Source organism: Camelus dromedarius, chromosome 1, assembly GCF_036321535.1.
Source record: "Camelus dromedarius isolate mCamDro1 chromosome 1, mCamDro1.pat, whole genome shotgun sequence".
NCBI classification, from domain to species: domain Eukaryota; kingdom Metazoa; phylum Chordata; class Mammalia; order Artiodactyla; family Camelidae; genus Camelus; species Camelus dromedarius.
The window spans coordinates 50581937-50596993 of record NC_087436.1 but is presented as its reverse complement, the minus strand read 5'-3'; the positions used below and the strand labels follow the sequence as shown (position 1 = coordinate 50596993).

Genomic DNA, 15057 nt, shown 5'->3' with positions numbered 1-15057 from the left:
TATTTATATGTAAATATACTTTTTTTTAAGGAAAGAAATCCAGGATGCTTTCCAAAACAATTAGGAGGTAAACAGTAGTCTTTGTAATCCTGTTAGCCACCGCCTGTAACTTTTCTCCCACTGTTCCTTCACCCCAAATTTACCTTTTTCTGTAATGCATCATTTGTTGTTTCTAATTTCTTTTGAATGCTTGATATTTCAGTTTCCCTCTCTGAAAGATCCACTCTGAGTTTATCAATAGTTTCCTCCTGTTCTTTCAGGTGACAATAAGCAACTTGGAGTTCTTCTTCCATTTCTAGGTGCTTTATTATGAAAGGAAGTTGTAAGAAATTTGAAAACATTATAATCATTACACTATAACTAATTCCTTTTCCCCAGAGGTTTATTTTTTACTAAGATACTTGCTTACAGAATATTAAAAAAAAAAAAAATACAACAGACACACACATGAGTGGAAGGATGAAACTTACTTTAGCTATCATTTCTCTTATGTTTTCTTGTAGTTGGTTCCTTTCAGATTGAAGAACTTCTTGTAGCCTCTGTAGGTCATCTCTCTCCTTAGCTGTAGATTTCACTTCATCATGACTTTTCTGAAGTCTCTCAGACAACTTGAGCTTTTCCATTTCTAGCCTTAGTAGTGCTGAATCTTTGGCTTTGAGTTGCTCCTTCAGTTGATCAGTCTCACTCATAATTTTCTTAATCTCATTGTCCTTTTCTTCCATATTGAAGGACTGTTCTTGTTTGTTTTGAGATGCTTGGATCTTAAGAGAATCATACAACAATACAGTTGATATCCAGAGATACTTTATTTTATTTTAGGGAAAAAGAAGTAAGGATACTTTGTAAAACAATTAAGTCAGGGATTCAATGGCTCATTTACAGAGCAATCTTTCCACTCATCTACTCTTCCATTATTCAGATATTTAATACTTATTTACTGAGAACTCACTGTGCTGTCAATATCCTATTAAGCTGGAGATGAAATGGTAAATGAGACTTTACATGATCTGTTTTTTTGAGACTTACATACTTTAGGGGAAAAGACAGATATTATACCAAATCTTACCAAACAGAGGAGCTGGGTTCTTTCAGGGTACCAGTGGCAAATCTAACTTACTGTGAGTGGTTAGGAAGGGCTTTCTGGGGGAAGGAAAGCTTCAGTTGAGATCTGAAGGCTGTGAGCACTAGTTAGGCAAAGAGGGGTATAGAAATACAACAAGGAAGACTAGAATATCTGGAAGCCATGAGGTGAGAAAGAGCAATAGACTAGAGCTGTTGAAGCACAATGAGCAGGAGAAAGAGTGAGATGAAATAGGGCTAGAGATCAGCAGGGTCTGGGATCCAGGGTCTCATAGACTGTGTGAAGGATGCTGGTCTTTATTTCAAGAGTAACAATAAGCTATTAAAGGGTTTTAAGAAGAAAAGATCCCTTGGGCTCAGTTTGGAGAATGAATTAGAGAAGTATGAAATGAATGGGGAGACCAGATAGGTGGCTAATGCAGAAATTCAGGGAAAGAAATAATCATGGCTTGGATTAGGCCATCAGCTATGTGGAGAGAAGAGTGGAAGGATTTTACACACATATACACACCTCCCTTAAAATCAACAAGGTTTGGTACTTGGATTACAGAGTGAGTAGGGTGGAAGGGACAGTAGTAGGGATGATTCTGGATTTCTGACTGGATCAATGAGGAAGATAGTAATACCTCATGAAATGCTGGAGAAACAGGTTTAAAGAAGGAAAGAAAATAGCATTTTTGGCTTTATCCTTTCCTGTAATTTGGCACGGCTTTTTCTAAATCATTTGGAATAGTCTCTTCCCTGACACATTTCCTCTGTTTCAATAGTTTCTTATTATTTATGAGCAATTTTTAGTTATTTCTGTTTTCAGTCACTTAATAATTTAAGAGATGCTTAAAGAAAATTGGTAATAACATTATAACTACAAATGCCCCCTTTCCCAAAGACTTGATATTTATAAAACACTTATTTAATGGGAGGAAAGGATGAAACTTACTTTAGCCAAAGTTTCTTTAATCTCTTCTTTTAGCTCGTCACGTTCAACTTGAAGTGCTTCGTTTGTCATTTTAAGGTTGTCTCTTTCCTTAGTTAGAGATTTTATTTCTTCAAGACTGTCTTGAAGGTTCTCAGTCAACCTGAGCCTTTCCATTTCTATATCTGCCAGTGTTGCTGAGTCCTTGGCTTTGGACTGTCCTTTCAATAGCTCCAGTTGATCCACTGTTTCCTGAGTATCACTGACTTCTTTCACATTAGGAAGTAGCTCCTGTTCCTCATGAAGCACTGGGATCTTGTGATATTCATAAAATACCAAGGTTACTATATAGAGTGTTATCATAATTTTTTAAAGGGAAAAGGTGAGACTACTTTCCATAGCAATGAAAGTGACCTTGAACCCTCACGGTCTACCATGGAGTACAAATTCCTATTTATTCATTTTCACTTGATTCCTACTAAAGCTATTCATGACTTTTCTGCTAGTCACATTCTGTCATAATTTTCTTTTTCTCCAGCTTATATCCAAAGTGAACTAATCCTTACATTTACCAACAAATTATTAATCCAGTCAGTTGCATACTTTATTTCTATACTAGTTCCCAAATGCAGGAGAAATTTCAGAGTTGAGCAGATTATATCCCAATAAATGAATGGCCCCCATTCTCAGATGAATGCTAATGTTACTTCATATATTTTTTATGGGTACAGATTGATCCCCCTTTCCCATGACCACTAGTGGTACCATCTAACTTTGCATATCATATTTCTACATTTATCATACTGGAATTGAGGGATTTTTTATATGCCTATATTGGGGAAAAAGAACAATGTCTTATTCATAGCCACAGTCTCAATGCCTGGCACATAGTAGGCTTTTAACACAGGTTGGTCCGGTTACCCCAGTGCTTCATTTTCTCCATGGCATTTGCCATTATCTCAAATTATCTTGTTCATTTGACTGCTTATTCATTGATTACTTCTTTCCACTGCAAAGTAAGTTCTGTGATCACAGAGATTTTGTCCACCTTGTTCCCATTTTATTTCTATAACCCAGGACTGTATCTCCCATGTTAGACACTCAACAACTACTATACAATAAATAACTCAGTCACTGTCTAATGCTTATCATTCCTTCAAGGAGAAAGAAAGGAAGAAGGGACAAGGAGGGAAGGAAGAAAATACAAACCTTTTCTTGTAATTCAGTATTTGCTTTTTCTAAGTTCTTTTGAATACTTATTATTTGAGCTGTCTTCTCAGAAATGTTTCTTCTTAGTTCTTCAATAGTTTCTTGGTGCTCTTTTAGATGCATGTGGGCCATTTTTAGTTCTTCTCTTGTTTCTAGACCCTTTATTAGCAAGTGAAATTTAAAAAATAATTATAATAACATCATCCCAACATTGCCTACCCTTTTTCAATTGACTCAGATTTTAAGAAAACATTTAATAGATGAAAGAAAAGGGTATGACTTACTGTAACTTCAATTTCTCTTATGTATCCTTTAAGTTTACTTCTCTCTGTTTCAAATGACTCCTGTAATTCCTTTAGATTGTCTCTTTCCTTGGTTATGAATTTCATTTCCTCATAATTTTCATGAAGTTGCTGAGCCAACTCTAGCTTCTCAATTTTTATACATTCCAATGATAATTCTTGGTTCTTTAATTCGTTCTTTAAATTTTCCACTTCACTCATCTTTTTCTGCATCTCACTCATTTCTTCTCGTACACTAAGAAGTTGCTGCTGTTTTTCTTGGAGTTGTTGGTTCTTAAGGAATAGTTTTTATAATTAGCATTTTGTCTATACTCTCTTAAAATTCTTGTGTAAAATGTATTTGTGGAACTGAAATAATCATCATCATAGCCCTGTCTACACCCCAATATAAACAAATAAGTAGCATTAAATGTAAAGTAACTTTCTAGGCATAGTGTCTATATTGGGTCCTACCCCAAATTCATGTCTACCCAGACCCTCAGAATGTAACCTTTTTGAAAACAGGATTTTTGCAGATGTAATAAGTTAAGGTTTGAGAAGGAGTATTCTTGGACTAAGGTGGGGCCTAAATCCAATGAGACCATCCTTATAAGAGACAGAAAAGGACAGAGAGACACAGAGAAAGTCATATGAAGATGGAGGCAGAGACTGGAGAGATGCAGTTATTAGCGAAGGGCCACCAAGGACAGCAGGGAGTCAAGGACAGCAAGAGGCAAGAAAGGATTCTTCCCTAGAGCCTGCAGGGGGAGCTCGGTTCTGCCAACACCTTGATTTTGGACTTCTAGGATCCAGGACTGTGAAAGAATAAATTTCTGTTGTTTTAAGCCGTCAAGTTTATGGTAATTTGATACAGAAACCTTAGGAAACTAAGATAGTCCCACTAGGTTAATCAAGGAGGTAAAGTGAAAGTGAGAAAAATCAAAAAAGGAAAGAGATGAATTAAATATACAGATATAGCTGCCAAATAACTGTAATTCTTTTTCTCTTAAAAATTTGGAAAATTTATTTCCATTTCCAATAAGGTCCATACGGGGTGGCTCAAAGAAACAACGAGGCATTAACTTCTACGTAAGCTTATTGATTTCACTTCTTTAGGAGGAATATGAAATAGACATAAGGTTTTACTATATTCAGTTAAGTTATAGTAAAAGGGATGAGAATTAAGAGAATACATGTTAGGAAAAAAATACAGAAGCACAATGGAAATTGCAATGTATCACCTATAATGCATGTGGCACTGCTCCTAGAATATACAGAAAGATCACAATGGGTGCATTTTAGAATTACTTGGGAAGTACAATTGTTACAAGAGTCTTAGCTCTTCTACAAATATTACAACAGCCCTTACTGCAAACATCTAAGAGATGGTAATACAATAACCCTTTGGTATCCACAGGGGATTGAGTCCAGGACCCCTGTGGATACCAAAATCTGAGGATGCTCAAGTCCTTAATAGAAAATGACACTGTATTGGCGTATAAACTACAAACACCCTCCCTTATACTCTAACTCATCTCTAGATTACTTGTAATACCGGATACAATGCAAATACTACGTAAATAGTTGTAAATACTATGTAAATGTTATGTAAATAGTTGCTGGTGCTTGGCAAATTCAAGTTTCACTTTTGGAACTTTACGAATTTTTTTTTCCTCTGAATATTTTTGATCTGTGGTTGATTGAATCCACAGATGCAGAAACTGCAGATATGGAGGGCTGACTGTAGTGATAAATCTTACATTTTAGAGAATGACTGATATATTTCTATAAGAGCAGGCTCTTTGTTTTGTTGACTAACGTATCTCAAGAGCCCAGAACAATGCCTGGCCCATGGCAGTGCTCAATATAAACTTGAATGAATATATCAAATGATTAGTTCAGATGAATGAAGGCTCTGTCTCTCACGTAAAGATTAGAATAATATAATCTTCACAAAGGATGTTAGTTAACATCTCAGTAGGAGTTGAAGTTGTTCCAACTATTAGCATTAAGATCTGTTCATTTGAGAGGTATGTGTTATTTCTGGAATTCACATCTACTGGAGTCAAATCTGTAAACCTCCCCCAGCTCCACCCCCACACAAAGTTAAGTCAGGAAAAATGACCAAGAAGATAACTTTAAAAAGTCACCTTTTCCTTTAGCTTTTCTTCAACTTCTGCCAGTTTCTCACACGTCCTAAAAAGCTCTTCTTCTTTCTTTATGGCATGGTTCTTTTCTTGTGTAACTCTCTCTTGTTGCTTTTTAAGTTCATCTCCAAGAATTCTTAATTCTTCTTGGTTTTCAATGGTCTAGAATTTTTAAAAAGTTGAGATTAAAATGAATAATACTAGCTTACATTTATGAAATCAGGTAAAAATAAGCATTTACTTCAGCCTGAAAAGGAACTCATGGCAAGCTATATTGGAAAACACTACTTAAAAAAAGAGTCTTTAATTTAACTGTGTAAATGCCAGGAATCTGCTTTTTTATGCTGTTTCTTTATTGCTCACCTTACATTCCTATCAGAAGAATTAGAACTGGATTCAGCATTCTATCATGAGGGGTTTGCTCATTTTCTACCCCTAAGACAAAACAGACTTTCTAAGCTTTTGTTGACTGAAGGTGACTCTCTTTTTCTCTCTCTCTGTATATATATGGTTATGAGCTTTTCATATGCTGGAATGGCTTTGGTTTTGTCTACTGATTAATAGTAAGCTCAAAATGGCAGCATCTTTTGCTAGCATGAGGTGGGGTATTTCTAGTTGTTAAGCTTAAACAGTGACATTCTCAAGTATCAAGACCACAAAAATATTACATGCCAGAGACTGAGAAGACATTATGACTTTTGTCTGTATTCTTATTTACATTCAGCAATTTTGATCAAATAGAAAACAATCCCAATAAACATGGAAAATTATACAAAAGGTCAGGTTCTACTGAGATCCACAGCAAACTTCTCAAAATACTAATTTCAATCTATACACATTATACTGTCCCTAAACTTAAAAACAAAAACTAAAGTAGGTTTGAAAATATTGGCAAACTTAACAACAGACAATTAAAAATGAAATTTAAAAAATTACAACAGCATAAATAAAAGAGAGATATTTAGGAACAAATTCAACACAATATGGAAAAGACTTGTACTCTAAAGTCTATAACACATCACTGAGAAGAACACATAATTTATAGAAAGATACACAATGAAGAAGCATGGAAAGATGCTCAATATCTTTAGTCATTAGGGAAAGGCAAATTAAAACAATGAGGTACACACCTAATAGAATGGCTAAAATTAAAAACACCAATAACATGAAGTGTTGGTGAGGATGTGGAGCCACCAGAATTCTCTTAATTTGCTGATGGGAATGTAAAATGGTATAACTACTTTGGAAATCTGTTTAATAAATTTTCATCAAGTTAAATATAACCTCCTTATGACCCAGCTATTCCATTTAGATATTTACCCTAGAGAAATTAAAAAACATACACTCATAAGAAGATTTTATATGAATATTTCCAGCAGCTTTATAAAATAGCCAAATATGGAGATAACTCAGATTTTCACCAATAGGAGAAAGTCTAAACAAATTGTGGCCTATTCATACAATGGATTACTACCCAGCAATAAGCAGGAGAGCAGAAAGAAGACACAAAAGAATGTATGCTGTGTGATTCTATTTGTATGAAGTTCTAGAAGAGACAAGGTGATTAAAGGGAAAAAAAAAACATAAGGACAGTGACTATATGTATGGGGCAGAGGGTGAGATTAGGATTGAATAGGTTGGGGCAAGGGAATTTTTTGGGGTGATGGAAACGTTCTATGTCTTGACTGAGGTGGAGGGTACACAAGTAGAGACATTTTTCAAAAGTCATCAGACTGTACACTTGCATCAGATACATTTATTCCATGGAAATTATACCTCAGTATAGTTGTAAAAATCTAAAACATACAAAGATAAAAATGTATTGCTAAGTATATAGTGCTGAATCCTACCATTTCAATGTTTTCTCTTAGGTCAGTCTTCAGCTGTTCCTTTTCTGCTGTAACACTCTCTAACATTTGCTGCAGTTCATTTTTCTCTTGTATTAAAGAAAATATCTTTCTCTGTTGCTCAGTTAGTTCATTATTCTCATCAGCTGCAATCAGTGCTTGGGTTATTTTGGTTTCCAAATTCTGTGTTTTATCTATGCCAACCATCTAAAATATAAACATAAAGAATGTTTAAAGAATTTTTTAGTTAATAATTTTAATAATAAAAGAATTAAAGAATTTTTTAGTTAATAATTTTAATAATAAAACTAGTCAACATTTGTATTACTTATCATGTACCAGGCACAATTTTCATATACTGACATATTTAATCTTCACTATAACCTTATGAGGTAGGTTATTATTATCTCCATTGGACAGATGAGGAAACTGAATCCCAGAGAGAATAGTTACTTGCTGAAGGTCACCCAGAGAGGAATAACCAGGCTATAAACCCAACGGTCAGGTTCCAGTTTGTGCTCTTGTGACTGTTCACTGATAAGAACTGTCTGAACAGATACAGATAATTAACAATTATCTTCAGGTATGATGGGTTAAACTGACTTTAAGAAAAAGTTAGCCACCTGAACTCTATCATTTTTTCTTTTCTTTAAAAGCTGGAAATCATTACCTATTCCCAACAAATCATTATTTTCAGAGGCTGTACCACTCACCAAAGCAGGAGTTATATTACGTATAGAGGGCAAAATAATTTTGATAGAAATATATCTCATGTTATAATAGCAAAATTCATTTTCTCTTAATATTTGATTTTTATTTACTACTTTAAAAAATCATGTTATATAAATTCGTATCTCCATAAGTAAGTTCTAACCAAAGGTAACCTAAAATGTGAACTCCTTGGTAAAAGGAGACAAAGACTGACATTACAGTTGTTGGCATGAAATTAATGTCACTATATAACCTTACACTAGGCCCAATAAATACATTCCGTTCCATATTGGCCATATATGTTTTTAAAGGTTTTTATAATAACTTATAATTAACATTAGAAAAAAATTTAAAAAATAAAGAGAAAAAAATGTTCCAGTGTCACCAACACAACCACTATTAGAGTTCTGGAATACTTCATTCCAGATTTTTTCCCATTAACGTTTTTTTAAACATAGCAAACAATTAATTTACACATATAGGATTTTTCAGCTTTTCTTTTCCACTTAGATGATATGCATTTTCCTATACTGTTACATAATCTTCAAATTATTATTTTTAGTTGCTCCATTCTCTAGAGTGGATATGGACAAACCAAACTTTGTCTAGCTACCTTCTTAGTGTTGGCAATATGCAGGAGCTTCTGACAATGGTGGGCACAGAGCTAACGACATGAGAAATTAAGGCAGGGAACATATGGTCTTTGGTACCAATATGTCAGACACTATAATTCGGAATCCTGTATCTTTATTCCTAAACAAAGGAATATACACAAAGACAAAGCTGATGGAGACAAAGTATTCTATGACACCACACTCAACGTACATTTCAAAACTGACCTCAGCCTAGAAGCTTTTCAGCTACCAAGGTTATGAGTAAAATCTAATTTCTGTTGAAGACACACTAGAGAAATTGCATTTCCAAAAAGAGACACATCAAGTAGGACTGGAAATGGGCACTCCAAGGGGATTCCTGATAGGCCTACTAACGGAGTTCTGTGGTACCCAGATGGATAGAGGGGCCCCTAGAAATTCCAGACCCATTCTTTTATCCACATGAGTGATTCCAGCATGAACATGATTATCACAAGACCAAGGTGATCTCAGCCTTCCAGTCCAGATTTCAAGAACTCTAATGTACAGAATGGCCCCTAAGAATCCCAAATGACCCTTTTATCAACATGATGGTTCTAGAATGAACACAATAAGAGCCAGTTGGTCCCAGTGAGTATAACTCTTCTTTCTCCTCACTTCTCTGTTGCCTCTTTCTCATGGGGCCCTATGATTACATTTTGCATTTGTTTAAAAGCAGCTATAAATTGTTGTATTTTATTTTAAAAGATCTGTCAAAAAAATCTTCCCCTTATGAATGTGGAAGTTACAAGTTTCAAATCAAGGTCAAGTACTTTTGGCCCATGGTTGATTCAAATTATAGACAGGCTGAGAATACAAGATAACAGAGGAAGTGAAAATGCTTTTCTAGGACAGAAGGGTTCAAGCACAGGAAGAAAGAAAACAAGGCTGCTTTTCCAAGGCAGGAATATTGTGTGCCATGGTAAATGAGAAAAAAGAAGCTAATTTAGACTATATCAAAATAAAAAACTTCTGTGCATCAAAGGACACAATCAACAGAGTGAAAAGGCAACCTATGGAACGCAAGAAAATATTTGCAAATCATACTACTGATAAAGGGTTAATATCCAGAAAAATATAAAGAACTTTTACAACTTAACAAGAAAACCAACCCAATTTAGAAATGAGTAAAAACTTGAACAGGAATTTCTGCCACCTGAACTCTACCACTTTATTTAAAGAAGATATACAAATAGCTTACAAGCAGTCTGTTATATTTTGTTATGGAAGCCCTAGCAGATAAATACATCCCCACTTAAAAAAAATTACCGTTAGCATCTAGCTCTCCTTGTATATAATTAAATAACCAGTTAAGGTCTCAAGACAAAATGAACCACACTACCTAGAATGAATTATGGTAAGATTTAAGCACCTAATAGTAAAATTATGGCCCAAACGCTAGAAAGAGGCACAAGCACGACACACACATCGAATCTCTAGCAAACTCTAAACAAGTATAGTACACAAAATCTGATATAAAACAAATTATTTTAGCCATTATTAATAATAAGCACTCAATCTTTCTTATATTCTTAGAATTCAGAGGTGCTTTTAAAAATGTATAAATTACATCAGGCCTCAGAAAAATATCAGCTCAAAGTTTGAACTAGTATTTTTTGTCTTTTCTTTTTCAAATTGATAATAAGCAGTTATAGTTGAAGTTATCTAAAAGACATCAGGATTAAGCTTGTAAAGTATTCTGAGTTATTACCACAGTGAATAATAAATTAGACAGAGATTACCTATCTGTATTCAAGTGTTTGAGGTTAAGTTAAGAAAGCTCACATACAAGTATATGAAAACCTGAATAGGAACACCCTTTACCTTTTCCAGAAATTCATCCTTAGTTTCCCCTAAGTTTTCCTCTGTATGCAAATTCTTAGTAGTTTCCTCAGAAATTTTCATCTTTAGTGTGTTAATTGTTTCTTGGTGTTGTTTCAAAGACTCAAGAGCATTTCGTAATTGTTCCTGGGTGTCTATGTTCTTCGTCAGAGAAACAAAATAATTTCCATTAGAATGTGAAACAATGAGACTAACTTTATAGTTATTGCTTGATCATACATAATAAATGATGGCTCCTGTAATGTTTTTAAAGAGGCTCTGAGTTTTCAAAGTTTAAACAGTCAAAATCTTACCATATTTACAGTATCCTGAATGTCACTTCTCAGTTGGTCCCTCTCGATTCGCAGGCTCTCTTGGAGTTGTTTTTGGTCATCCTTTTCTTGGGTTAAGGTTTTTACTTCCACTAAGGCTTGTTGAAGTTTCTCAGTAATCAGTGTTTTCTCCTTTTCTACAGTGTGCAGCCTAGAATCTCTACTTTCTAATTGTTCCTTCAGCTCTTCCACTTCCTTTAACCTTTCTTGATGCTCAGTTGTTTTCTTCTCAAGTTCTTGGGTTTTGTGAGACAGCTGTAAGATAAGAAAGAGTCAATGTGAAAAGCAGAATATTCTACATTGTATATATGGAAGCCAAACCCCAGAAGACTAAAGATCCTTTCCCTAGAAGATGTCTTTACCAACCTCTGTCTTCAAATCACCCAAACTTAAACCAAGTTCTTGAGCTTCTTTAGAGAGATTTCCTATTTCTTGATTCAGTCTTGCATTCTCCTCAAGGACCATCTTATACTTTTGCTCAAACCCAGTATCATGATTTTTAAAATCCTGGAATTCTTGGTCAGTGCTTTCATAATTCAACTGGGAAGTTGCCAGGTTATTTTCAGTTTTCCCAATTTCTTTAAGTAAATCTTGAATTCTACTTTCCTTATGAACAACTTCAGAAAACAATTTGTCTTTTTCTGATGTTATTATACAGAGTTCTTCAGATTTATCATGTAGCTATGGAAAAGAAAGAAAACTTAGCTATGTTAGCAGTATATGATCTACTTAGCTTTCAGGGAAAAAAAAACAACTTACTTTGCCAAAAAAGAAAAAAGACATTGAAACTAAGCAAAGGTTTGACTGAGAAAAGGCAATACTGTAATTGTTGGTAACAATATATTACCCTGTTTAACTTTATCTTCAAAGTTCTGTTTTCCAGCCTCTGGTTCTAAAAGGATTGCATGGAGAAGGACATCCAATAGAAACACAATCAGGAGGTGTCTTTATTTCCTTATCTATCATTTTAAAGTATTTTCTAACTTTCTGGTATGGTAGGCATTTTATGATTTTCCTTAGAATTTGACTTATATTGCTAACAAACTGAGTCAAACATTTACAGTCTCTTTCCTGGTCCTTTCAAATAAAATATGGCAAAACATTTAAGGCACTATTGCAAAGGTTTTTATTTCAAAATAATGTTGTTTGCTTAAAAATGTGTTTACCTCTTTCCTTAGCATTTCTACTTCTGAGGGTACAGATTTCAATTCTGAGAGCAAAGTAACTTCTTTACGCAAAGCTTCATTTTCTTCAACTTCTTTATTCAGTTCTCTCTGGAGATTAGTTATGTTTCTTTCCAATTCCAAATTACAGAGCAAATCTAGGAAATTTTTAGTGAGTTAAACAAAACACCTTCCAGTTATTGGGTCAATTTAAATTATATACATGGTTAGATTATTTAATCAGATTACATAAAATTTACTAAAGAAAGAGCCAGTGTTGGTAAACAGTTAATCTAATTGTTAATCATCCTTTCTAAGATTGGGTTCAATTTATTTGAAAAATAACTTTTAAACCCTTATGATTTGAGGCCCATGGAAGTATTTATCAATACTGATACCAAGTGGTATCAAAACTTAACATTAAGCTATTAAAAAGATCAGAGAATAATGGATTTTTAATTAATGGAATACAGTTGCAAAATCTTTTAGGTACATTTCTGCAGAAAGTCAGGTTAAGTCTGAAATGATAAAATACCTTTTGGAACTTTGCCATCTATAAGGGAGGTGAGTTTTGTTATTTCATTAAAAGACGATTGTAATTCTTTCTCTAGATCAACTTGCATTTTCTTTTCCGCCTCCAACTGTCTTTGACATAACTGCATATCATTTTCCATTTGCTTGCATGTACTTGCAAGTTCTTTCTATTGAGAGAAACACTGCAGATTCAGAAAAAGGTACTATTGATCATTGCAACTGTTATTACAAATATTACTAAAATCATTTACCATTTTCTCTTTCAGCTTGAGATTTTCACTTCTAAGAAAGGCTGATTCTCTCTTGGCATCAAGAGCTACAGTTTCAGCATCAAGCAGAGTCTGTTTCATTTGTTTTAGGTCTTCAGTGTTTTCCTATACAAATGACAAAAAAGATTTAGTAAAATCTTTTTTAGAGTTGGAAAAGACTTAACATGTACATATATGTTACTCCTGACAAACAAAAAATGGTTAAAATGTGCTAACTGCCAAATGTATTTTTAGGATAGATAAAAACAAATGACATATTCCATAATAAAAATATTTTTTAAATTATGGCTATATTTTTCCAATATGCTATAATAATTCTGTTATTGTTTGCAAAGGTTAACACAATTGTTCAGCTAGCCTGTTAAAGTTTCCAATGTATTTTTATGTTATTCTCTGCAAAACATGACAGGTAGGAAGTTAATAGTAAAATTGAGGATGTTAAATCAAAAATTAAAATGAAAAAGGTAAATAATCCAATTGAAAAATAAAGAAAAGATGAATAAGCAACTCACAGAAGAGTAAATGCAAATGACTGATACATACATAAAAAAAAATCCAGTCTCATTTTTAGAAAGAAGTGGCATTTTAACATGACTTGAGCTTACATGAATTCAACCACATGTCCTTGGCAAAATATTAATGCATGCATGCATGAATGAATGAATGAATTGGATGAATTAAGAGAAAGAAATAAACAATTTAAAATAATCGGCAATTCTACCTGCCATTCTATCAACAGATACTCTAGGACGATATAAAAGTGTCTTTCTTCCCAGGACCTCAGAACAATGAGAACACTTTTAAAAAGAATCGTTTGTCATTAACAGAAGGTAACAAAAGAGCACTAATAGAACAAAATGTACTATGAAAAACTCAGATATAAACAAAAGGACAAAAAAAAAAAGATTCTAGAACTTCCAACTAGAAATTATTGCATTTAAAAAAAAACAATGTTAAAAACTAGAATCCAACTAAACTTTCTTGAAGTAATTAGGTAGATCGAAAGCAAATAGAAAAAGTTAATTTCACCACGAGATTCAACATTATTTAATGCTATGATCTTATACCAACTAAAATCATACCAAACAGTTAAAATAGTTGCTTAATTATGAGAATGCATTAATATCTATTAAGGAAATGAAGTTAATGAAATTTATGAAATCATGCTCAATTACGTATGTTTTACAGTTTTAGTTACTTATCACTGCCAAGTTAAGTGCTCATTGGAAAATATTGACTATATACTTCTGCATAATTTGTATAAAACAACTGAAAAAAATTTTAAAAATGTTGAATTACTGATTTTTAATAAAAGCCCATCCCTAACTTATTTACTTTTAGTCAAAGGATAATATCCTCAACTCTCAATGAATGAGTCTTTATCCATAAAATGGTAATGATACTAACAGTGCTTTTCTCATAGGGTGACAGGATTAAATAAAATACTATATATAAAACAACTAGAACAATGTTGGGCACACAGTAGGCTCAATACAAACATTTGCTATGATGATGATGATAGTATCCTGCAAATGCCAAAATGATTACATAACAAAATAAACCTGACTTTTACCGATGAATATGACAAGTCCATTTTCATACTTCCTGACTTCTGGGAGTCTACGTATTTCTGTAGCTTCTTAATCTGGTCTTCCTTTTCTCTAAGCAGCTCTACTTTTGAACTTAGTTCATTCTAAAACAATTAAATAAACATGAAACAATTTACTTCAGTTTGAATTCAAAGGGATTAAAAAGAAATTACATTTAATATTTTAAAAAGACAGTAAAATTCAAAACATTGACATTTAAAAAGTATAATTCCTTCTGTTTTTTGAAATCATGTTCAATTACATATGATGTATATTTTATAGTTTTAGTTCCTTATCAATAGAAATACCAACATAAATGCTCACCTCAAGATCTTGATTATACACTTCTGCATGCTTAACTAAATTCTTTAAGTTGGAAATTTCATGAATTAGTTGCATCTGTAAGAGCATGTGAACAGGCAACAGAGCAAACCAATAGTTAATAAAGCAAAAAAAAAAAAAAAAAAAAAAAGATAGCATTCATATACCGCTTTAGAATCACCCAACACAGTAGGAAGGACAGTGGGAT

The 15057-nt window shown here is 33.4% G+C and overlaps 1 protein-coding gene across 1 annotated transcript in view; it reads right to left on the bottom strand.

Moving 5' to 3' along the window:
• CENPE (centromere protein E) overlaps positions 1-15057 on the bottom strand; it is a 69153-nt gene that overhangs the window by 29338 nt on the left and 24758 nt on the right. Inside the window, exons 17-31 of the mRNA XM_031468396.2 lie at positions 14853-14927; positions 14513-14632; positions 12922-13044; positions 12672-12837; positions 12140-12294; positions 11340-11654; positions 10956-11228; positions 10645-10803; positions 7481-7684; positions 5634-5792; positions 3487-3777; positions 3203-3361; positions 2018-2308; positions 471-761; positions 144-302 (exon numbers count right to left, since the gene is read on the bottom strand). Coding sequence (XP_031324256.2) covers positions 144-302; positions 471-761; positions 2018-2308; positions 3203-3361; positions 3487-3777; positions 5634-5792; positions 7481-7684; positions 10645-10803; positions 10956-11228; positions 11340-11654; positions 12140-12294; positions 12672-12837; positions 12922-13044; positions 14513-14632; positions 14853-14927 — 2940 coding nt within the window. The remainder of the gene's footprint in view (positions 1-143; positions 303-470; positions 762-2017; positions 2309-3202; positions 3362-3486; positions 3778-5633; positions 5793-7480; positions 7685-10644; positions 10804-10955; positions 11229-11339; positions 11655-12139; positions 12295-12671; positions 12838-12921; positions 13045-14512; positions 14633-14852; positions 14928-15057) is intronic.